The sequence below is a fragment of the Mesoplodon mirus genome, assembly GCF_964341445.2.
Source record: "Mesoplodon mirus genome assembly, chromosome: 1".
NCBI classification, from domain to species: Eukaryota; Metazoa; Chordata; class Mammalia; order Artiodactyla; family Ziphiidae; genus Mesoplodon; species Mesoplodon mirus.
In genome coordinates, this window is record NC_138976.1 from 6,481,023 (window position 1) to 6,503,850 (window position 22,828).

Consider the following 22,828-nt stretch of genomic DNA (forward strand, 5'->3'; position numbering starts at 1 on the left):
ACTTTTCTATAAATGTAAAACTGTTCCCAAAAATGTTTTATTAAAAAAAAAATTGGCCCCTCCAGCGGCCCCAGCGCCCAAAGCAGGCAAGGGCCGTGCCCCTCACAAAGATGGCGGCCGCCGGCGTCGGAGGAGGTCCGCCCGCTACAAAGATGGCGGCCCCCGGTGGGAGGGACCGGAAGTGCAGTCTGGCGGTAGCGCCGGTCTGCGGTAGGCGTGAGAACGCGCGGGCGGCGCGGGTCCGGGCATGAAGCTGGGCCGGGCCGCACTGGGCCTGGTGCTGCTGGCGCCGTTGGCGGTGCGGGCGGTGGAGCCCATCAGCGTGGGACTGGCCCTGGCCGGCGTCCTCACCGGCTACATCTCCTACCCGCGCCTCTACTGCCTGTTCGCCGAGTGCTGCAGCCAGAAGCGGAGCCTCAGCCGGGACGGTAGGATGGGGAAGGGTCTGGGGGCTGGTGCTAGGGCTGGGGCGGGGGTCAGAGGCTGGGGTCCAGGAGGCCCGGAAGCCCGGGGGGCGCTGGGGGCTGGTGCTAGGGCTGGGGCGGGGGTCAGAGGCTGGGGTCCAGGAGACCCGGAAGCCCGGGCAGGGCTGAGGCCAGCGGGGGCTGGACCCGGAACCGGAGTGCGGGATGGGGCCTGGCTCCTGGGCCACGGCCACAGGCAGACCGGACTTTGGTCGGAGACCTGCGGAGGCCAGCTGCTGTTTGGGCACCTTCGCTCAGAAACTGGGAGTGTGGACGATTGGAAACTAACTCCAGAGAGTTTTTACTCCTTCCTCGCCGGAGACGGGAAGGCTGGTGGGGACTCTAACGGCGCGGAGCAGTAAGGGCCGAACCGCCGCCCTTTTCCTGCCGGGCGTGGGGCGGGAGGGACCGAGCGGGGATGAGGGGCTCACGCTGGTGGCGGAGGCACTGGAGCCAAGGGTCTCTTCAGGAAGGAGGGCTCGGGAACGGGCAGGACTAGTAGAGGGAGGGCCTGCTGGACCCGCCGGTCACCTGGGCCAAGTGCTTACCTACATCCGCGTCTCACTAGACGCTTGAAGAGCTTAGCGGGCTTCGCTGACTTTCCCATGAGCCTGTAAACTGGGCTGCGTTTTGCCACGTGTGTCCCCCTCCTCCCCGCCTGACTGGCTTTGTTTTTCCCAGCGCTGCAGAAGGATCTGGACAGCAAGCTCTTTGGACAGCATCTTGCAAAGAAAGTCATCTTAAATGCTGTGTCTGGCTTCATAAGCAACCCGAAGCCCAAGAAACCTCTCACCCTCTCCCTACACGGGTGGACGGGCACCGGCAAAAATTTTGTCAGCAAGATCATCGCAGAGAATATTTACGAGGGTGGTCTGAACAGTGACTACGTCCACCTGTTTGTGGCCACACTGCACTTCCCTCACATCTCCAACATCACCCTGTATAAGGCAAGGGCCAAATTTCGGGATCCTTCCTGGATGATGCTGGGTTTGGGGTTTCTTTGTTGGGGAACGGGATTTGGAAATTCCGTGTTGAAATGAGTGAGCCCTGAAAATGCATCAGTTCCCCCTTTGAAAAGTGTGGAACTTACAGAGGGTTGGAGATGCAGGAAGCAATTATACCATCAAAGCTCGTGGTGGTTTCTGAAAACAGGCTCAGTGTGATATTAAGTGGGGTCGTAGGATTTGAGAGATGGACATAATCAAATCCAGTTTAAAGATCTTCAAATCTAACATGTTTTATAAAAGAGGAAATGTTTCTAGGGAGGCCTCAGTCTGCTTTTACGGTTTAACTCCCTATTTAACAGTCTGGCTTTGTTGGCAGGCACACCTGGATTTGAGCCCTAAGGCTCCTTGCAGCTGTGTAATTGTGGGAAAGTCACAAGACCTCCCTGAGACTCAGGTTCTTCATCTGTCAAATGGCAGTTGTGAGGATTTCTTGAGCTCTGTGTGTCAAGTATGTAACATGATGCCTGGCACATAAGCGTTCAAATCAATGTTAACTATTGCCTTTTTTAATCCTCACTTGTGTGAACACAATTTTCCCTTTGGCTTGGGAGAGCATCAGGGTCACCAACTGTCCAGGAGTTTCTGGGATGTGGGGCTTTCGGTGCTACAACTGAGAAAGTTCCAGGCAAATAGAGATGAGTTAGTCATCCTAGTTAGCATTCTGTCTTCACTGTTTAATAGCTGTGTGACTTTGAGCAAGTTACTTAACCTCTCTACACCTCAGTTTCCTCATCTGTGAAATAGGGAACACAGTAGTAACTACTATGGTGGGTTTTGGAAGGTCACAATAAAACATTGTATGAACGGTGCTTAGAACAGCATCTTAACCTGCAGTGAGTGCTCGATACATGTTCTCTGTTGTTGTCTGTAAGTGGGAGAAGCAGAATGGGAAGACCTTGGTTGCTGGAGCCTGCCAGACATGAAGGAATCCTTGTTTAAAAGGTGGTTCGCGGGGCTTCTCTGGTGGCGCAATGGTTGGGAGTCCGCCTGCCGACGCCGGGGACATGGGTTCGTGCCCCGGTCCGGGAGGATCCCACATGCCACGGAGCGGCTGGGCCCATGAGCCATGGCCGCTGAGCCTACGCGTCTGGAGCCTGTGCTCCGCAACTGGAGAGGCCACAACAGTGAGAGGCCCGCGTACTGCAAAAAAAAAAAAAAAAAAAAAAAGGTGGTTCGCTTTGTGGACTCTGGCAAGTCACTTCAGCTCCCCTAAGGTTCTCGTCCTGTAAACAGAGGTTAGTTCATACCTACAGAGCAGAGTTACTGCTTAAATATGTACCCATGGAACATTGTAACTGTGGTCCGAGTAGCCAAGCAAAACGCCAAATCATAAGAAGTCAAGAAGTCAAGTCATTGTAACTTACAGATTTTTCCTCAGAAACAGATAGCTAATTCTTTCTCCTTACACCCAGGAAAGAACTGTATAGAACCATAATTCAAATTTCTGATGTAAAGGGTCCTTTCTCGCTCTTATCTTGATTGTTTAATATAAGAAGTACCTAAATATGTTCTTAGGGAATGTTCCACTTAAGCAAATTTATTTTAGCAACCTCCAGGCATTGTTCCAGAAACTCAAGAGTGTTGCCTCACCACATTCATCCCCAAGTGTCTGTGCTCTGGAGTTCTCCTCACTTCCCCCATTGGAAAGTTAGAGCCCCTTCTCCAGGCTGATCTAAGGACTGAATGAGAAAAGAGGTTACTTGGTCTCTGCCTTCTTCCAAGAAGGCTGGTGTACACAGGATATGTATTAACATTGCCATTTTGATGACAAAGGCCCAACAACTCAGTGACACGGCATCGACGTGACATGTTGCAGGACAAGAATTACAATCAGAGTGTGGGGCCTTGGAATCAGGCAGGGTGGGATTCAGATCTTAGCTCTGTCACATACTAATTTTGTAATCGGGCAAATTTTGTAATCTCAGTTGACTATGCTCTCTGTGCTTCAGTTTTCTCATCTGTACAATGGGTATGTAATGCCTACTACATGGCGTTGTGGTGAGAAACAAAAGAGCTTATATAAAGTTCTTAGCACGGTGGGGAGCACACAGTAAGTAGTCCGTAAATGCAGCCTTTGTAGAGGCAGTCGTAGCATTAATAATGCTCACTCTGGCGGTGTCACTCACACTTCTGAACATCTGTGTGTTGGCTCTTCCCCCTTGTCACTCAGGATCAGTTACAGTCGTGGATTCGCGGCAACGTGAGTGCCTGTGCGAGGTCCATCTTCATATTTGATGAGATGGACAAGATGCATGCTGGCCTCATAGACGCCATCAAGCCTTACCTAGACTATTATGACAACTTGGATGGGGTCTCCTATCAGAAAGCCATCTTCGTATTTCTCAGGTAAAGTCGGGGCTGGGACATGGTTTGAAGAGCTCTGAGCTCCAGCCTGGGGGCTTTGGGGAAAAAAACCCCAGTCCTTATTCACTAGCATTCTTTTGCAGCAATGCTGGAGCAGAAAGGATCACAGACGTGGCTTTAGATTTCTGGAGAAGTGGAAAGCAGAGGGAAGAAATCAAGCTCAGAGACATGGAGCATGCCTTGTCTGTGTCGGCCTTCAATAACAAAAACAGTAAGTGGGGGGGCTTCCCTGGTGGTCCAGTGGTTAAGATGCCGTACTTCCAATGCAGAGGCTGTGGGTTTGATCCCTGGTTGGGGAACTAAGACCCCACACACGGTGCAGTGCGGCCAAAAAAAAAAAACAACAGTAAGTGAGGCCATCCATTCCCAGCACAACATCCCCCTACTTCATGATCCCGCGCCCCTAAGTTTTAAATTGACGACCTCACCATCACCTGGGGGCTGGTTAGAAATACCAATTCTCAGTCCCTTCCCCAGGCCTCCTGAGTCCAAATTCCTGAGGGAATCTGTGTTAACAAGCTCCAGGTGACTTTTACACATACGCAAGTCTGGGAGATGCTGTTTTAAAGAAATAGGGACATTGTTGATCATCAAGATCTTGAAAATTCGTTTCCTGGTTTTTTCAGCCAAATCATTTTCCTTTGTAGAAGCGGGTGGTAGAACAAGGAAGGCTGCTGGGGAGCCTCTGATGGAGGAGATGGGCCCATTAGATCCCTTTTTTTCTGCACATTAACCTAGAACCCTGAGGGTCTGTGCCCGAGAGTAACAGCCAAGCAGTGGTTGGGCCCCTGTTCTGTACTGGGCACTGTGTGAAACTCTCTACCTGCACGTTTCCTTTAATCTCCATAATTACCTCCTGGGGTAGAAACTACTGTTGTCCTCATTTTATAGATGGGGAAACTGAGGCTCAGAGAGAGAGAACCCTTGCCCAAGGACACACAGCCTATTAGGTATCTCTATTCCAGAGCATGAGCTTTTACTACCAAGCTTATTGCTTTGCCAGTGACCTAACACATTCACTTTTGACCTTGAACCCTTGGATGTGGAAAGACACCATGTTGGAGACTGACCCACTGGGTAAAATCCGTGAGCCATGTGGGTGGGTTGCTACCATTTGCCCAGGTTTGTTCTTGAAATTGTAAAACAGAAGGTCTGCTCTGAAACAGACTTGTCAAGAAATTCATAGCACTTCAGAGTTACATGAACAGTAATGGGGTACTTTATGTCAGTTCGTGCAAGTGGAATGTTAACAGTGAAAGACAAAATATTTTGTAGTGTGTTGAGTAGATTCTTGGCATGCCAGAAGTATGAACACATGCAGTAGACGTCTCAGCCCCTGAATACCACAGCAAGTGCTTCTGGCCTAGAACCCACGCTGCAGGTTCCAGAGGGTTCCAGAGGATGAGCTTTGGATCTGGGCAGGCCTGGCTCAGCCACATCCTGACTCCGGCCTTAGGCAGATGGCTGAACCCTTTCATTCGTTCACTCAACGTATTTGTTGAGCACCTACTAGGTGTCAGGCATGGGTCCAAGAACTGGGGACCCAGCAGTGAACCAAAACAGAAATCCTCACTCTCGTGGAGTCTCTATCCTAATGATAACAAGTAAGGAGACGTGTCAGATGCTGGGACCCATATCTACGTAGAGGTAGAGATTTATCTTCCCCTTTTCCCACAATAGGGAAAAAGTAAACCAATAAATAGGGGTTGGGGGGTGTGGGACGAGGGTGAGCTGCAGTTTTATTTATTTTTTAATTTTTAAAATTAATTAATTTATCTTTGGCTGCGTTGGGTCTTTATTGCTGCACGCGGGCTTTCTCTAATTGTGGTGAGCAGGGGCTACTCTTCGTTGTGGTGCGCGGGCTTCTTACTCTGGTGGCTTCTCTTGTTGCAGAGCACGGGCTCTAGGCGTGCGGGCTTCAGTAAGTTGTGGCACGTGGGCTCCAGTAGTTGTGGCTTGCGGGCTCGAGAGTGCAGGCTCAGTAGTTGTGGCGCACGGGCTTAGTTGCTCCGCGGCACGTGGGATCTTCCCGGACCAGGGATCGAACCTGCGTCCCCTGCACTAGCAGGCGGATTGTTAACCACTGAACCACCACGGAAGTCCCTGCAGTTTTAAATACAGTGGTCAGGGAAGGCTTACTGTGAGGGTGACATCTGGCCTGACCCGAGGAGTGAGGGAGCCATGTGGACACGGGAGGGAAAAGCATTTCATGGGAGGGAACAGCACACGCGAGAGCCCTGAGGCAGGAGTGTGCCTGGGCCAGGATGAACGCAGGGGACGGGAGGTCAGATGAGAGGTGGAGCTTGACGTGGGGTGCAGATCGTGGAAGGCCTGGGGAACCACAGGAGGGCCTTGGGCTTGGCTCCAAGTGGAAGAGGGAGCCCCTGGAGGGTTTTGAGCAGACAGTTCCCTGATCGGACCTAGTTTTAACAGGACCACCTGGCTGCCGGGTGGAGAACAGACTGAAGGCAGCAGGGACGGGGAGGCCAGCGAGGAGCAGCTGCAACAACCTGGGGGGAGATGATGGCGGCTCGGTCCAGCGTGGCAGCCGTGGGGGAGGTGGGACACCGTCTGACTGGGATGTATTTTGAAGGTGGAAACAATAAGATTTCCTAAGGGACTGTGTGTGGGAATGAGAGAGACGAATCGAGAATCTGGCTTGAGCATTTGGCAGGGTGACACTGCCGTTTAGGGGACGGCCTGCAGGAGGAGGAGGAGGTTTGCAGAGAGGGTGGGAGATGAAGAGGGGCGTGTCCGGCAAGGGATGACTCGTCTGAAGGCAGAGATGCGGAGCAGGTGGCTAAAGTTCCAGAACAGTTCCAGGGCAGGGGGTCAGGCTGAGGATGCAGACTGTGGAGTGGTCGGTCAGTGGTCGGTTGGTGGTTTGTAAAGTCACTCGCTCCACCTGAGCACTCTTCGGGGCCCCTGTGTGGCGGGTCCTTGGCGTCCTGACTCCCTGGCTGATTAGCTTCCTACTCTCCTTGCCTGATGGCCCCAGCTCAGTGCTCACAGGCCACAGCACCACCTGGAATCGTCTGTTTACCAGGTGGCCGGTCCACGTCTGCCTGGCTCTCCTCCCTCCCCTGCCTCGGGCCTCAGGCGCACCTGGCACAGGGCAGGCCTGCCGGCGACGACCTGGCCAGGGCTGTCCGGCTCGGCGCTCCATGTGCTGCTTTCCCACGGCCACAGACTCCACCGCATCCAGGCAGTCAGATGTTTATTGAGCACCAGCTGTGTGCAAAGCACCGTTGGGCAAGAAAAGAATAAACCCCAGATGTGATTGATAGTAAAAAAAGTATATTTGGTCTTCATCCGCATTTTCTGGCCCAGAGCTCCTAAAACCCTTGGAGTTTCAAAATGATAAGAGCCATGATGGTGTCTTTGATATTCCTAACAAACCCCTTTCAACCACATCAGAGTTTGTGTTAATGAGTGACTTTTGGAAAATACCAGGGTGGGGGGTGGCTTCCAGGGGAACCAACCCTTGATCGGAGGGTTGGAACTTTCCGTCTCCAGCCCTTGTAGACCTCCCAGGAGGGAAGAGGGGCTGAAGGTTCCATCAGTCGCCAGTGGCCAGTGATTTAATCAACCGTGCCTATGTAAAGAATTTTCCATGGAACCCCTAAAGGACAGGGTTTGGAGAGCCTCCAGGTTGGTGAGCACGCGGAGATCTGGGGCGAGTGATGCGCTCAGAGGTCATGGAAGGGTCACGCCCCTTCCCACACACGTTGCCCTGTGCATCTCTTCCAGCTGGCTGTTTCTGAGTTATATCCTTTTATAATCAACCGGTAATCTAGTAAGAAAATGTTTCTCTGAGTTTCTTTGAGCTGCTCTAGCAAATTAATTGAACCCAAGGAGGGGGTCATTGGAACCTCAGAAGCACAGGTGACAACCCGAACTTTTGGTTGGTGGCCGAAGGAGGGGATGGTCTTGTGGGGCTGCGTCCTTAACCTGTGGGATCTGATGGAGTCTCCAGGTAGAGAGTGTCAGAATTGAGCTGAAAGCAGGTGGGCTCAGAGAACCTCTTGGTGGTGTGGGGGGAAATACAGGATGGACTTGATGTCGGAGGCAGACCAGGATTAAGGCACAGGGGTGAAGTGGCAAGGCGGAAGGGAAACCCTCCTCGGGAAGAAACGCTGAGTGTGATCCAGTGGGTGCTGCGTCATCTCCAAAGGGGAAGTGGGAGGGTCAAGAGGCCGGGAATCTTGGAGGACCCGAGACTGGGCAGAGGCAGTCCTCATCCAGGGAAAGTGCGAGCCCTGTGGCCGTAACAGAGCGCTGTCTTCACACATTACTGAGGATTCTAGCTTTTGGTCCCGCAAACACTCTGGAGGGTCGGGACATGCCAGCAGCCGCAGTGGGTCTCTACCGTGTTGCTAATCCCAGCCGCTGGAACCCCAGCCAGTCGCAAATTTCCAAGATGCGGGAGTGCTGGTCCTTCCCTGGGGACTCTTCTTCTCACCTTTCATTTTCTGTGAAGCTGCTCCCTTTCCTACTCGGCCTGCCTGCTTATTCCAGGGTGGGTGGTGAGCCCCTTTCCCACTTCAGATCCTTTTTTTTTTTCATATCTAAAAATTTTAATAAATGCATAGGAAGGGTACCCGCCTGAGATCTTAGCAATCACATCTCGAGAGGCCTCCCTGCCCACTGCGGCATCACCCTGCCCTTGGCTTTCACAGGAGCGTCACCCCTCGCGGTTGCCCTGGGTGAGCTCCCTGGCTAGTCTGACTGCTCATTAGGCTGTGAGCCCCATGAGGGCAGGTGCGGGGCTCCACCTCATGGCTGACACCCAGCAGATGTGTGTGGACAGGTGGACAGGTGGGTGGACAATAGACGAACAGCACCTTTTTCTTTTCCCCAGGTGGCTTCTGGCACAGCAGCTTAATTGACCGAAATCTCATTGATTATTTTGTTCCCTTCCTCCCCCTGGAATATAAACACCTAAAAATGTGCATCCGAGTCGAAATGCAGTCCCGAGGCTACGAAGTTGACGAGGACATTGTAAGCAGAGTGGCCGAGGAGATGACATTTTTCCCCAAAGAGGAGAGAGTTTTCTCTGACAAAGGCTGCAAAACTGTGTTCACCAAGTTAGATTATTACTACGATGACTGATGGCGCCAGAGATGTCGCTTCCCGCATCCCCGCTCTGGTCCCAGAAGAGGAGTAAAATGAATTATCCCGGTGTGACAGGACAGGCACTTTCCTGGGCGTTATTTTCATCCGGCAGGGCCTGTGGGCCGTCGGTGACGCATCACAGGTGGAAACAGCCCCAGAGCCTGCAGAAGCAGGAGCAGCCAGCCGCCAGGCCTCATGGTTTTTTAAAAATCATGTTTTAATTTCAAGTGTTTCTGTTTCAAGGAAGGATGAATCAGTTTTACTGAAAGTGTGATAATTTTATTTAAAATGGTTTTTAACATTATGAAGAAACTTTTCAGACTCTTAAGTTGTTGGCTTTGTGTGTGTTTTTACGTTCCTGTCATTCCAACATACACTGTGATGTCTTTACTGCTAAAAAGCCTGAGTCCTCGGCCTGTCTTCTGTAGGATGGTGTCACTGTACTGGGGACGGAGGCTCTAGCAGCGAGCCGATCTGTCCCAGGATGACCATCGCAAGGGCAGTAAGTGTTTATAGAAGGACAAGTGTGTAAGGGGACACACTCAGGCCCGTCACAGACAAGACCTAAATGTCCTCCCCAAGAGTTTTCGTCACAGTAGCATTGTGAACTGTGGGAATGATCTTGGTAACGTCATGAACAATTTGTTAGAAACAGAACCTCCTCGAAAGAAAAGCATCTGCAGCTTGTCACTGGCTGGTCAGTCAGCTTTGCAAAGGCCCTTCTCTTCTTTCCATTCCTAAGTGAGCCACACCCTCTGTACCAGGTTTTGCCATATTTTCTTAAAACCTTCCTCACTGATTACTAATTTTCATTATGTTGAATCAGAACTCCCCAAACCTCTAGGGAAGCTCAGCTGCCCCCCAGGATGCTGAGAACAGTGTTTTTATTTATTAATGCAAACAGCTACCATTTTACAATAAAATTGTGTATGATTTGTGAATATATTTTTTTAATTTATTTTTTTTTTATTTTTGGCCACATTGGGTCTTTGTTGCTGTGTGCAGGCTTTCTCTAGTTGCAGCGAGCGGGGGCTACTCATCATTGCAGTGTGCAGGCTTCTCATTGTGGTGGGTTCTCTTTGTTGTGGAGCACGGGCTCTAGGCATGTGGGCTTCAGTAGTTGTGGCACTCAGGCTCAGAAGTTGTGGCTCGCAGGCTCTAGAGCGCAGGCTCAGTAGTTGTGGCACATGGGCTTAGTTGCTTTGCAACATGTGGGATCTTCCCGGACCAGGGCTCGAACCTGCGTCCCCTGCGTTGGTAGGCAGATTTTTTTTTTTTAAATAAATTTTATTTATTTATTTATTTATTTATTTATTTATAAACACTCATGTGACTTGCTTTTGTTTTTAATTAAAATTTTTTTTTTTATTTTATACTTTTGGCTGCATTGGGTCTTCGTTGCAGTGCGTGGGCTTCTCATTGTGGTGGCTTCTCTTGTTGTGGAACACAGACTCTAGGCGTGCAGGCTTCAGTAGTTGTGGCACGCAGGCTCAGTAGTTGTGGCTCACGGGCTCTAGAGCACAGGGTCAGTAGCTGTGGCGCATGGGCTTAGTTGCTCCGCGGCATGTGGGATCTTCCTGGACCAGGGCTCAAACCCGTGTCCCCTGCGTTGGCAGGCGGAGTCTTAACCACTGCGCCACCAGGGAAGTCCCTAAGCTGTGAATTTAGACCTAACAGTGCAGCCCAGGCTGGAATGGAGGAGAGTGTGACACGGACTCCGAGGACCTTGGCAGCTCCGGCTCCTTGCTCAGCTGCCCGTGGGGTCACACTCCATCAAGGGGGCCCCTGGAGCTCCCGACACTCAACTGTGGAGTTCATTCAAGTCTACAGACACCTCCCGCTGAGAAGCCGGCCAGGAGTACAGAGCAGTGTCGGAATGTAAACACGCCTTGTTTTGTGCAACACACCTTTGTGCCTACGAGGGCTGCTGAGGGCTGCTGTGGGAGCATCTGCACAGTGCTCGCAGGGGCAGTTATTAGCAGGCACAGAAGACGGGTTGGACCCCTCTGCCTCATGGCTACCCACCCGCCCAGGCCCCCTAAGGCAGCACGGAACGTAGGAAAGTGCTTGATGTTGACCTGAAACTGGCCTGTTGTCACGGCCCCAGGGGTAACGGATTAGGGCAAACCGTTCATCTGAAAATGGCAGCCCCAGCACCTGGGAGTCCCTAATTAGGGAACACAGGGGTCCCCTGACTCCCCTTGGAAAGTTCAGTCTTTGAGATGAGGCAGCATGGGGTGAAGTAGAAGCGACATTAGCCTGAGACCCAGACGGAGAAGGGCAGCCTCACGGGATGAGCACCTCCAACTGGGAACTTACAGGAGTGGGTGACGACGTGGTGGCGAAGAGGGTCTCAGCTTTCTAGAAAGGGCTCCATCCTCAGTCCTGGGAAGAGCTGGTGTTAACAAATCACTGTCGAAGATAAGAGCCCAGGTTAAGGGATTAAGCTGAAATCTGGTTAACCTAACAAGGATTTCATTATTTACCACTTCAGGGCAGGCAAGACCAGGCAAGTAGGTTTCCCGGTCTGAGCTCGGCCTTGCTCAGGTTCAGAATGGCAGCCATGAGTCACGTTTGAGTGCCTCAGTTTCCTTCCTACGTTAATTTTAGGAGAATATATTTGTTAGGAAGACGACCAGCTCTTTCTGATGATATTTTCATCCATGAAAACTCGATGGAGTAGAACCCATCGTCTAATCCAATTTAACTTTGTATTTGTTTGGGGATAACAGCCTTTAAGGTAAATGTTTTTTTAAGGTCTAATACTTTTTTTTAAAATTTTATTTATTTTTGGCTGCGTCGGGTCTTTAGTTCCAGCGTGCGGGCTTCTCTCTGATTGTGGCACACGGGCTTAGTTGTCCTGCGGCATGTGGGATCTTAGTTCCCCAACTAAGGATCAAACCCACGTCCCCCAGTCTCTTCAATAAGTGGTGCTGGGAAAACTGGATAGGGACATGTAAAAGTATGAGATTAGATCACTCCCTAACACCATACACAAAAATAAGCTCAAAATGGATTAAAGACCTAAATGTAAGGCCAGACACTATCAAACTCTTAGAGGAAAACATAGGCAGAACACTCTATGACATAAATCACAGCAAGATCCTTTTTGACCCACCTCCTAGAGAAATGGAAATAAAGACAAAAATAAACACATGGGACCTAATGAAACTTAAAAGCTTTTGCACAGCAAAGGAAACCATAAACAAGACCAAAAGACAACCCTCAGAATGGGAGAAAATATTTGCAAATGAAGCAACTGACAAAGGATTAATCTCCAAAATTTATAAGCAGCTCATGCAGCTCAATAACAAAAAAACAAACAACCCAATCCAAAAATGGGCAGAAGACCTAAATAGACATTTCTCCACAGAAGATATACAGACTGCCAACAAACACATGAAAGGATGCTCAACATCTTTACTCATTAGAGAAATGCAAATCAAAACTACAATGAGATATCATCTCACACCAGTCAGAATGGCCATCATCAAAAAATCTAGAAACAATAAATGCTGGAGAGGGTGTGGAAAAAAGGGAACACTCTTGCACTGCTGGTGGGAATGTGAATTGGTACAGCCACTATGGAGAACAGTATGGAGGTTCCTTAAAAAACTAAAAATAGTTCTACCATATGACCCAGCAATCCCACTACTGGGCATATACCCTGAGAAAACCATAATTCAAAAAGAGACATGTACCAAAATGTTCATAGCAGCCCTATTTACAATAGCCCGGAGATGGAAACAACCTAAGTGTCCATCATCGGATGAATGGATAAAGAAGATGTGGCACATATATACAATGGAATATTACTCAGCCATAAAAAGAAATGAAATTGAGCTATTTGTAATGAGGTGGATAGACCTAGAGTCTGTCATACAGAGTGAAGTAAGTCAGAAAGAGAAAGACAAATACTGTATGCTAACACATATATATGGAATTTAAGAAAAAAAATGTCATGAAGAACATAGGGGTAAGACAGGAATAAAGACACAGACCTACTAGAGAATGGACTTGAGGATATGGGGAGGGGGAAGGGTAAGCTGTGACAAAGTGAAAGAGCGGCATGGACATATATACACTACCAAATGTAAGGTAGATAGCTAGTGGGAAGCAGCCGCATAGCACAGGGAGATCAGCTCGGTGCTTTGTGACCGCCTGGAGGGGTGGGATAGGGAGGGTGGGAGGGAGACGCAAAAGGGAGGGGATATGGAAACATATGTATATGTATAACTGATTAAATTTGTTATAAGGCAAAAAATTTAAAAAAAAAGACTAAAAAAAAAAATAATGAGAGGACTTTCAAGCTGGCAGGGGAGTAAGATGTGGAGATCACCTTCCTCTCCAAAAATACATCAAAAATACATCTACATGTGGAACAACTCATACAGAACACCTACTGAACGTGGGCAAAAGACCACAGACTTCCCAAGAGGCAAGAATATCCCCACATACCTGTGTAGGGCAAAAGAAAAAAGAAAAAATGGAGACAAAAGAATAAGGATGGGACCTACACCTCTGGGAGGGAGCTGTGAAGGAGGAAAAGTTTCCACACACTAGGAAGCCCCTTCACTGGTGGAGACAAGGGGTGGGTGGGGGAAAGACTTTGGAGCCATGGAGGAGAGCACAGCAACAGGGGTGCAGGGGGCAAAGCGGAGAGATTTCTGCACAGAAGATTGGTGCCGACCAGCACTTACCAGCCTGAGAGGCTTGTCTGCTCACCCACTGGGCTGGTGGGGGCTGGGAGCTGAGGCTCGGGCTTCGGAGGTCAGATCCCAGGGAGAGGACTGGGGTTGGCAGCGTGAACACAGCCTGAAGGGGGCTAGTGCGCTACAGCTGCCCAGGAGGGAGTCTGGGGAAAAGTCTGGACCTGCCTAAGAGTCAAGAGACCATTGTTTTAGGGGTGTGCGAGGAGAGGGGATTCAGAGCACCATATAAACGAGTTCCAGAGATGGGCATGAGCCACGGCTATCAGCTTGGACACCAGAGACAGGCATGAAATGCTAAGGCTGCTGCTGCCGCCACCAAGAAGCCTGTGTGCAAGCACAGGTCACTATCCACACCTCCCCTCCTGGGAGCCTGTTCAGCCTGCCACTGCCAGGGTCCCGTGATCCAGGGACAACTTCTCTAAGAGAACACACAGTGCGCCTCAGGCTGTTGCTACGTCATGCCGGGCTCTGCCACCGCAGGCTCACCTGCATTCCATACCCCTCCCTCCCCCTGGCCTGAGTGAGTCAGAGCCACCGAATCAGCCGCTCTTTTAACCCCATCCTGTCTGGGTGAAGAACAGACACCAGAGGGCGACCTACGTGCAGAGGCGGGGCCAAACCCAATGCTGAACGCCAGGAGCTGTGCGAACAAAGAAGAGAAAGGGAAATCTCTCTGTGAGCCTCAGGAGCAGTGGATTAAATCTCCACAAGCAACTTGATTTACCCTGCATCTCTGGAATACCTGAATAGACAACGAATCATCCCAAACCTGAGACAGTGGACTTTGGGAGCAACTACAGACTTGGGGTTTGCTTTCTGCATCTAATTTGTTTCTAGTTTTATGTTTATCTTAGTTTAGTATTTAGAATTTATTATCATTGGTAGATTTGTTTATTGATTTGGTTGCTCTCTTCTTTTATATATATATTTTTCCTTAAAAAAAAAAAAAAAAAAACCCACGTCCCCTGCACTAGAAGGTAGATTCTCCACTGCTGGACCATCAGGGAACTCCCTAAGGTAAATACTGATTCTTTATGAGGTAAAGAATGCCACCCAGCGTGTCCAGGGTACGGTGAGCCTAAAGACACCTGACTTATCGAAGAGCCTTTATTCTAAGCTCAGACTTCTCAGAGCTACCAAATAAACCAGAGACAAAATCTGCAAGTGGCATCTCACATGATAAAATGTAGGCTTTATTATTTGATATTCAGTAGGTCACTTTAAGTTTGTCTGCATCTTACGTGGGGTGGGGATACTGGGCCATGAGCAGCTGTGGCCTTTTCAAGTTACAAATCAGTTAACAGCAGTCCAAAGGTAACCAACGTGTGTTGAGTTTATTGCATCATAACAAAAAATCTTATCTCCTCCTGACCAGACACCCAAAAGGTGACAAAAGAAACATAACTTAGCTCCAACTTGAGAACATGTACTAAAAATTTTAAGCCTCACCTTGGCTTTTTTTTTTTTTTTTTTTTTTTTGCGGTACGCGGGCCTCTCACTGTTGTGGCCTCTCCCGCTGCGGAGCACAGGCTCCGGACGCACAGGCTCAGCGGCCATGGCTCACGGGCCCAGCCGCTCCGTGGCATGTGGGATCTTCCCGGACCGGGGCACGAACCCGTGTCCCCTGCATCGGCAGGCGGACTCTCAACCACTGCGCCACCAGGGAAGCCCCACCTTGGCATTTTTTAAAGACTAAGTGTGATCCTCTATAAGGCATTGCCATGTGGGAGGAACATTCATTCTGCCACATCTTATATAGAAAAAAGCTGCATGTTCTCATCACATGTCTGCAGTTGCATTGCAACTACAAGATAGAATGATCCACACTGGCTGGAATGGAAGTCGTATTTCCCAGTGGCCAGGGCAGCCCAGCCTGACACTGCCATACAGGGTATCATTCTCAGATGACACCCAGGATCAGCCGCAACCTTAAGAGTATCTGATAAAGGAATAGGCAATTATTCCTTCCCATGTTTTAAAATGAGCAATGTCCCATATTTCTGTTATCTAAGATTCAGAAGTAAGAATATTAAAAAACATACATATCCTTGAAAACTCGAGCACTTCTAGTGTCCAGTACTTCCACTTTAGCAACGAGAACGTGCAAGCTGACCGTTCAGTCGGCACGTGTCATCCGTGGAGAAGGACTCTGTCCTACGGATTTCAAATGGTTCTGTGCAGTCAAGTGAGAGACTGACCCACGTGTAAACTGTAACAGACAAACATTTCACCGTGGGAGCCAAGGACTCAAAGCCAACAGTCGCGTTCTGATCCGACTTCAGGGATGATGTGGCTGGGGACATCTAGCCGGGGCTGAAGTTAAGGAGTAGAGGTGGTACAAGGAAGGCGGCGATCGGTACCAAGTAAGAGCTGGGAGAAGGAATTCCATGACCAGGGCTGTCATCAGTAGCAAAGCCACGGACAGACGGAGAGGTCCTGCCCGTCCTGCCTGGCTGCAGGGCCCTGGCGTGGAGCCCCCATGCCACACACAGGCGGTTCCCCCAGCTGCGTGCTCGGCCTGTGGGCCCAGGTCCTCCCACACGACACTGCCTGAAGGTGCCACCGATTTTACCTGAAAATACTTCAAGTCAGTGAACGCGCTCTGTAAAAAAAAGAACTAGAGCAGAAGAATGCTTCTGGCAGGTGAAAACCCAGCGCTCCCCAGATTGCAGCGGGGCCCTCGAACTCCTTCAGTTCAGCTTCTGAGGTGTGGGTACTGTTGGGTCAGAAAGAGTCCTTGGTCTCACTCACACAGCTGTTTTCAAGGCACTTCTGTCATTCTGTCAAGGTCAGTTAAGTGGTAGTGGCAGGGGAGGGGAGGGACTTCAAAAGTTCATCTTCAACCACAATGAACAGCTGGGTTGCTGTCCTGTTGCAAAATGACAAGTACCCTTAACAGATGAGCATCATTTCAAAAATCAACCCTTAGAAGCTTCCATGTCCCGCAAGTCCACAGGTGCAAATGTGTAAACCCTGAAGAGGTCTTCAAAGTGCTTGGAAAGGCTAGGCCCCGAGTTCCCTGGGCTCCCAGCCGCGTCTCACCCCATCTGGATGAGAGTTCAGTGAAAATCCAGCCGTGACTGCACCGTCTTGCAGCCCTTGTCTGAGTAGATTTTCTCGTCTTTAGGGAAAAACGTCATTTCCTCTGCCACCCTGGTGACGACGTCTTCGTCAACGGCAGAACCGCGGGCCTTCATCTCTGCCCGCACGCACATCTTCACGTGGCTGTACTCCAGGGGCAGGAAGGGGATGAAGTAGTCAATGAGGTTCCTGTCTATCAGTCCGCTGTGCCACAGGCCACCTGGGAAACAAGGCACAGCTGGGTTTCTCGCCTGTTCCTGTCCCTGTCACCCGGCCAAGCTCGCTGCTCTAACAGGGCCCAGCACATGCTTCACGTCTGTAGCCCTCAAGATTCTCTTTTGGTCAAGCGTGATGTAAGGACCGGTTGGCTACCCCTGCTAACTAACTTCTAGAATAGAATGCCCTCCGAAAAAGTCCCTACTTCAACCAAGGCACGGAGGCGAGCAGATTCTGTGGTTTCGTGAAAGGCTTAAAGAGAGACACATGACCGCGGGCAGGGTGAGGGCTCCTCGCCAGGGGCACTCACTGTGTTTGTTATTGAAGACCCCAACAGACAGCACGGGCTCCAGGTCCTTCAGCTGGATGTCTTCCCTCTTCCTCCCTGCCCGCCAAAAGTCAAGGGCCGTCTTAGTTATGAGGTCCCCGCCTGCATTGCTGAGTTGGCCAAAGAAACGAAGATTAAAATCACACATGAAGACTTCTCTATGACATATACACATGACTATACATAAAATAGATAACTAATAAGAACCTACTGTATAACACAGGAACTCTACTCAATACTCTAATGACCTATATGGGAAAAGAATCTAAGAGTGGATATATGTATACGTAAAACTGATTCACTTTGCTGTATAGCAGAAATTAACACAACATTGTAAATCAACTATACTCCAATAAAAATTAATTAAAAATAAAAAGACTTCTCTAATCAGGAAACATACCTGCTCTAAGTTTATTCTTTTTTTTTTCAGTTTCTATGCAGCTTTTTTTTTTTTTTTTTGATGTGGACCATTTTTAAAGTCTTTATTGAATTTGTTACAATACTGCTTCGGTTTTCTTATGTTTTGGTTTTTTGGCCGCAAGGCATGTGGGATCTTAGCTCTCCGATCAGGGATCGAACCTGCACCCCCTGCACTGGAAGGCGAAGTCTTAACCACTGGACCGCCAGGGAGGTCCCTATACAGCTTGTTTCAAAGTCAAATATATAAGCCAGTCTATATGTATTAAAGGGTTGTAATGACTTCTTACAAATGTCACATATCATCAGGAAACACTGAGTTTTCTAATATGGAATCAGATTGTGATATTTCTCTAAGGTTTATTCTTAACCAAGGAATATTTACTAAGTGTTACTAGACAAAAAAAAATAGCACCTGCCCTCAGGAACTGAAAATCTTTTTCAGAACTTGGTGTGTCATGCTACAACTTTTTTTTTTTAATTATTTATTTATTTTTGGCTGCGTTGGGTCTTCGTTGCTGTGCGTGGGCTTCTCATTGCAGTGGCTTCTCTTATTGCGGAGCATGGGCTCTAGGCACGCAGGCTTCAGTAGCTGTGGCTTGAAGGCTCTAGGGCACAGGCTCAGTAGTTGTGGCGCACGGGCTTAGTTGCTCCGCGGCATGTGGGATTTTCCCGGACCAGGGCTCGAACCCATGTCTCCTGCATTGGCAGGCGGATTCTTAACCACTGCGCCACCAGGGAAGTCCACTACAACTTTTTATAACCCTCAGAGACAACATGTGCACGTAATGAAATTACCTGTTATCTACTATTTCCTTCATTTGTTTCCTCCTTCCCCTGCTCTGTACCATGCTGACACTAGCAACCCCAAAGTAAAAGAAGTCCGCAAGTCACTTTTGCCAGGCTGGCACTTTTGTCCCTGGCACCTGCTGAGGTTGCCAGGACCTCCTTCTAGCCCTGGCAGAATGAAGGGCTGTGTGCCCTCAGAGAAACACCTCCCACTGACCTGAGAAAGATGAAGATGGCCTTCCGGTAAGACACGCCATCAATCTGCTCGTAGTAATCTAGGAATGGCTTGATTGCATCAATGAGCCCCGGGTGCAATTTATCCATCTCGTCAAATATGAACACGGAGCTCGCACATGCACTCACGTTACCCCGAATCCACCTCCGTAACTGGTCCTACACCAACCATAAGAGAAGAAATAGGATGCAGGGACTCAAAAGATAGGCCCAGGGGAGCAGGAGCGCTCCACTGTTCCTCATGCTCAGGAAGGTGAAAAATCAGAGCTCTCTGGGGTTTAACAAAGAAAACTCGCACCCTAACCTCCACTCACTGGCTGAGAGCTTTTCCAAAACTTCATCTATAAGAAGTGGAAACTGGCAGAGAGATAGGTGCTAAAATGCAAATAAGTGTTTTCCTAACTCAAATGACGTGCCAAATGTGACTTTTTAAAGGTATCGGGGTCTAAGATACATGAATATTGATCATTTCACTGTTCACCAACCTGTCATCTTCATCTCCCTAGGGCTGGGAATCTCATGTTAATTTTACCAGACATACTGAGGAATAAGAAACTAGACTAAGACCGGCACAGCATCCCAAGACCAGTGCCTTTTACTGGTGCAGTGAACAAAGGTGCTGACCTAGATGACATTTCATGAAAAGCGTTTGTTCATGTATTTCTAGGGATTTATGACAGAATTTGGTAAATAAGAAAATCATTCTTTTTGGCAGTCTTCCCTGTCTTACAGTTTATCCACTTTCACTTCCTTGTTCAGTTTCTATTCCTTATTTCAGTCCCCACCTAACAGCAGGAACACTAACTTTCACAAGGACGTCCATTTAAATGAGAGCCCTACGGGACGACTTAACACAGCAATGCCAAGAATGTGAAGGATGGGAGGAACAAAGGAAGTGAACGCTATTGAGGAGAAACAAAATCGTCTGGTCTCCACTGCTAACCGCAGAGGCCAAGCTGAAGCTGCATCATAGGAGGAGCCTTACATGAAGTCGTGTCCAAGCAAATCGCATGACCTGCTCCACTTAACCAAGGGCTGTGATGGGGATACTGAAGATACGCACCGCGCAACACAGCTACCCTGTGGACTGGGAGTCAGGAGATTTGGGTCCCGGTTTCTGATTTGCACAAAAATTCTAAGGAGCAAGTCGCCTTGCCGCTCTTGGCTCCATCTTTTAATGGAAATAACATCACCTACCCAGCTGTATTATTTTGGAATCAGCGAGAAAAAAAAGTTGCAGGAGAGCTCTGCAGATGGCAAAGGGTTACCAGGGTGGGGGAAGTGTGCAGGGGCCTGGGGCTACGGGAGTGCAAAGGAAAGCAGCAGAGGCCGGAGTCAGGGAGCAGGTCGCCCGGACGGGTCCGAGAGGCCAGGGGACGGGGTAACAGAATTCCTTGCCTGGTACAGTTTTATGTGCTGCTCGTGAGGAAAGTGCAGGGTCGACACAAACAGGTGGACAAAGTCGCTCTTGAGACCTTTTGGGTGAAGATTTTCAGCCACAATTTGGCTGACAAAATTCTTGCCCGTGCCAGCCCAGCCGTGTAAGGAAAGGGTCAGTGGTTTCTTGGGATTTTTGTTGTTCCTGAAGCCAGTCAGCGCCTTGAGAATCACCGCTGTGGCCAGATGCTGCCCAAAGAGCTTCTCCTCCAAATTCAGCTTGAGGGCTGCAGGAGCCAGCCCGGGAACAAGAGAGAAAAACACACATTAAACGTGCACCAGAAAAGCAGCACTCTCCCCAGCTGGCCAAAGTGAGAGGCACAGGTTAGCAAGTGGTCCAGCAGGGTCTCTGCCAAACCCCAGGGTTAGCGCCGAGGCAGAACCACACGGGCTGCAGTCACACGACGCCACTTCCAAGGAAATGGACTAGAAAAGGAAGCCAAATGTGTTCGTTCATCCAAGGATTGGCCCTCTCTTGACTCAGCCGCTTGCTATTTCCCCAGCCACCCCTTCCGGCTTGTAAGAAAACCGAGGGCCAAATGTGGGCTTTCTGGGCAGACGCTGCACATCTGAAAACTACTTAACAGGGGTGACATGGCGCCGAAGGGCTGCTGCTTTCAGTTTCTTCTTACTGTCATCCCAACGCATCCAAACTTTTAGAAAGGAACTTGGGCAGAGCCCCACGATCCGGAGAATCTGTCTCCGAAGACACGGCTTCCGAGGCTGGAGTCCGGGCCGAGGCCCCAACCCTCCTCCTTCCCACCCCACCTCAGGGTAAGCGCGGGGTGCCGGGCGCTGGCGCCCGCGCCCCTCGAGCCCCTCCGGGGCAGACCCGCCGTACCCGACGCGTTGAGCGGCTGCTCTTCTCGGCAGCACTCGGCGAAGCGGCAGTACAGGTCCTTGTACGACAGGTAGCCGGTGAGGGCCGACGCGGCCCCGATGGCGATGCCCAAGCTGATAGGGTCGAACGCCGCCGCCACGTGGGCCTCCAGCAGCAGCCGCAGCGCCGCGGCGACCCAGAACAGCCCAGCCGGATGCATCGCCCAGCTCGCAGCCAGCCACAGCCGCTGCTAGGGCCGCCCGGGCAGCCGAGTTTGGGGACGAACTTCCGATCCGTGCGTCACCTCCGCCCGCAGGCCACCCCCAACACACCGTGGGAAGGCCTTGTTGGCGAGGGGCGTGGCTCCGCGCCACCATCTTTGCGAGAGCCACGGAAAGGGGTAGTGACTCTCTCAGCTGCAGGTGAAACGCACGGCTAGCTTTTACGGTTTCTTTTTCTTAAGAGCTTCTCAGATCCTTCACGCTTTGCTTTGTCATCCCTCTCTTCACGTCCCCTGGAGCTATCGTGAGCCTTTCTCAAGTCTCCCCATCCTGCCTGCCTTCCTGAAACAGTTGCAGGGTGCTCTGGGTGCCTGGCCCCAGGCTGAGCACTGGGGCTACACCAAGGCAGACGTGCTCTGGTGTGCACAAACCCAGAAGCGCACTCTTTCATTGAGCACGCTACAAGGCAGGCCCCTTGCTGGGTGCTGGGAGACAGCAAGGAAGGAGATGGGGTTGCCCGCCCCCGCCTCGAGCTTCTGGGCTCTGGGAGAGGCAGGCAGTGGGCAAGGGCCAATAGTGAGCGGCCAGAGAAGTGCCGAGGCCATGGAGCAGGGAACGCTGTCAGTCTGAACTGAGAATTAAAGGAGTTAGCCAAGCAAAAACTGAGGAGTAGGATGTTCTATGCAGAGAACAGAATATGCAGGATGTGCAGTTTGGGGAACTGAAAGTATTTCACACGGTGGAGGCTGGTGAGAATGAGGATGGAGAGCTAGGCAGAGACTGGAAGGGGAAGGCCTCTGTTTGGGGGGCAATAGGGAGCCACAGAAGGTTGCACACCGGGAATGACATGGTCAGATCAAAGATCACGATGGCTGCTGGGTTTGTTCAGGTAACGCTGGCCCAGGCTTTGCCAAAGTTGGTTGAGTTCACTCATCAGCCAGTGTATCAACAAATATTTAACAGACACTGGCTGTGTCAGATCCAGTGCCGTATGCTGGGGATAAAGCAGAGCACAGGGGAATTGCCTGGCGGCCCAGGGTTAGGACTTCTCACTTGCACTGCAGGAGCATGGGTTCCGTCCCTGGTCAGGGAACTAAGATCCTGCATGCCACAGCACAGCCAAAAACACTTTTTTTTTTGCGGTCCGCGGGCCTCTCACTGTTGCGGCCTCTCCCATTGCGGAGCACAGGCTCCGGGTGCGCAGGCTCAGAGGCCATGGCTCACGGGCCCAGCTGCTCCGCGGCATGTGGGACCCTCCCGGACCGGGGCACAAACCCGTGTCCCCTGCATCGGCAGGCGGACTCTCAACCACTGCACCACCAGGGAAGCCCTGTGTTATATTTAGAGTCATAAATACCAGCTACTGAGCTTTTGTAATTCCAGATCCAAACACCATCGATTCCTTCCAGCACTATATACAATCCTTAAAGACACAAAAGTTTCCTTTCAAACACTAGTGGTCTAAACAGTCTCTCCTGGTACTTCCCTGGCGGTCCAGTGGTTAAAGACTTTGCCTTCCAATGCAAGGAGTGCGGGTTCGATCCCTGGTCGGGGAGCTAAGATCCCACATGCCTCGCGGCCAAAAAACCGAAACACAAAACAGAAACAATATTGTAACAAATT

General features: G+C 50.3%; 2 protein-coding genes across 2 annotated transcripts; one reads left to right on the plus strand and one right to left on the minus strand.

Annotated features, from left to right (window-relative positions):
- Positions 1-196: 196 nt before the first annotated feature.
- Positions 197-9,278, plus strand: TOR1A (torsin family 1 member A). Its single transcript, XM_082622962.1, has 5 exons — positions 197-428; positions 1,146-1,411; positions 3,642-3,817; positions 3,919-4,046; positions 8,697-9,278. The coding sequence occupies exons 1-5, from the start codon at positions 248-250 to the stop codon at positions 8,945-8,947; spliced, it is 1,002 nt and encodes a 333-aa protein (XP_082479088.1). The 5' UTR covers positions 197-247; the 3' UTR covers positions 8,948-9,278.
- Positions 9,279-14,827: 5,549 nt separating this feature from the next.
- TOR1B (torsin family 1 member B) lies at positions 14,828-21,272 on the minus strand. The gene is made up of 5 exons (XM_082640235.1): positions 21,006-21,272; positions 20,126-20,391; positions 18,711-18,886; positions 17,270-17,397; positions 14,828-16,963 (listed from the first exon to the last, which is right to left on the minus strand). The coding sequence occupies exons 1-5, from the start codon at positions 21,202-21,204 to the stop codon at positions 16,722-16,724; spliced, it is 1,011 nt and encodes a 336-aa protein (XP_082496361.1). The 5' UTR covers positions 21,205-21,272; the 3' UTR covers positions 14,828-16,721.
- Positions 21,273-22,828: the final 1,556 nt, after the last annotated feature.

What these genes read in the sequence shown, in the direction of transcription:
- TOR1B (XM_082640235.1), bottom strand. Translation starts at nt 21,204, where the DNA reads ATGCATCCGGCTGGGCTGTTCTGGGTCGCCGCGGCGCTGCGGCTGCTG. An exon ending in AGCACATAAAACTGTACCAG is followed by an intron (nt 18,887 to 20,125) that starts GCAAGGAATTCT and finishes TGGTTGGTGTAG; the next exon opens with GACCAGTTACGGAGGTGGAT. An exon ending in GGTCTTCAATAACAAACACA is followed by an intron (nt 16,964 to 17,269) that starts GTGAGTGCCCCT and finishes CTTGTTTCCCAG; the next exon opens with GTGGCCTGTGGCACAGCGGA.
- TOR1A (XM_082622962.1), top strand. Translation starts at nt 248, where the DNA reads ATGAAGCTGGGCCGGGCCGCACTGGGCCTGGTGCTGCTGGCGCCGTTG. An exon ending in GCCATCTTCGTATTTCTCAG is followed by an intron (nt 3,818 to 3,918) that starts GTAAAGTCGGGG and finishes ATTCTTTTGCAG; the next exon opens with CAATGCTGGAGCAGAAAGGA. An exon ending in GGCCTTCAATAACAAAAACA is followed by an intron (nt 4,047 to 8,696) that starts GTAAGTGGGGGG and finishes TCTTTTCCCCAG; the next exon opens with GTGGCTTCTGGCACAGCAGC.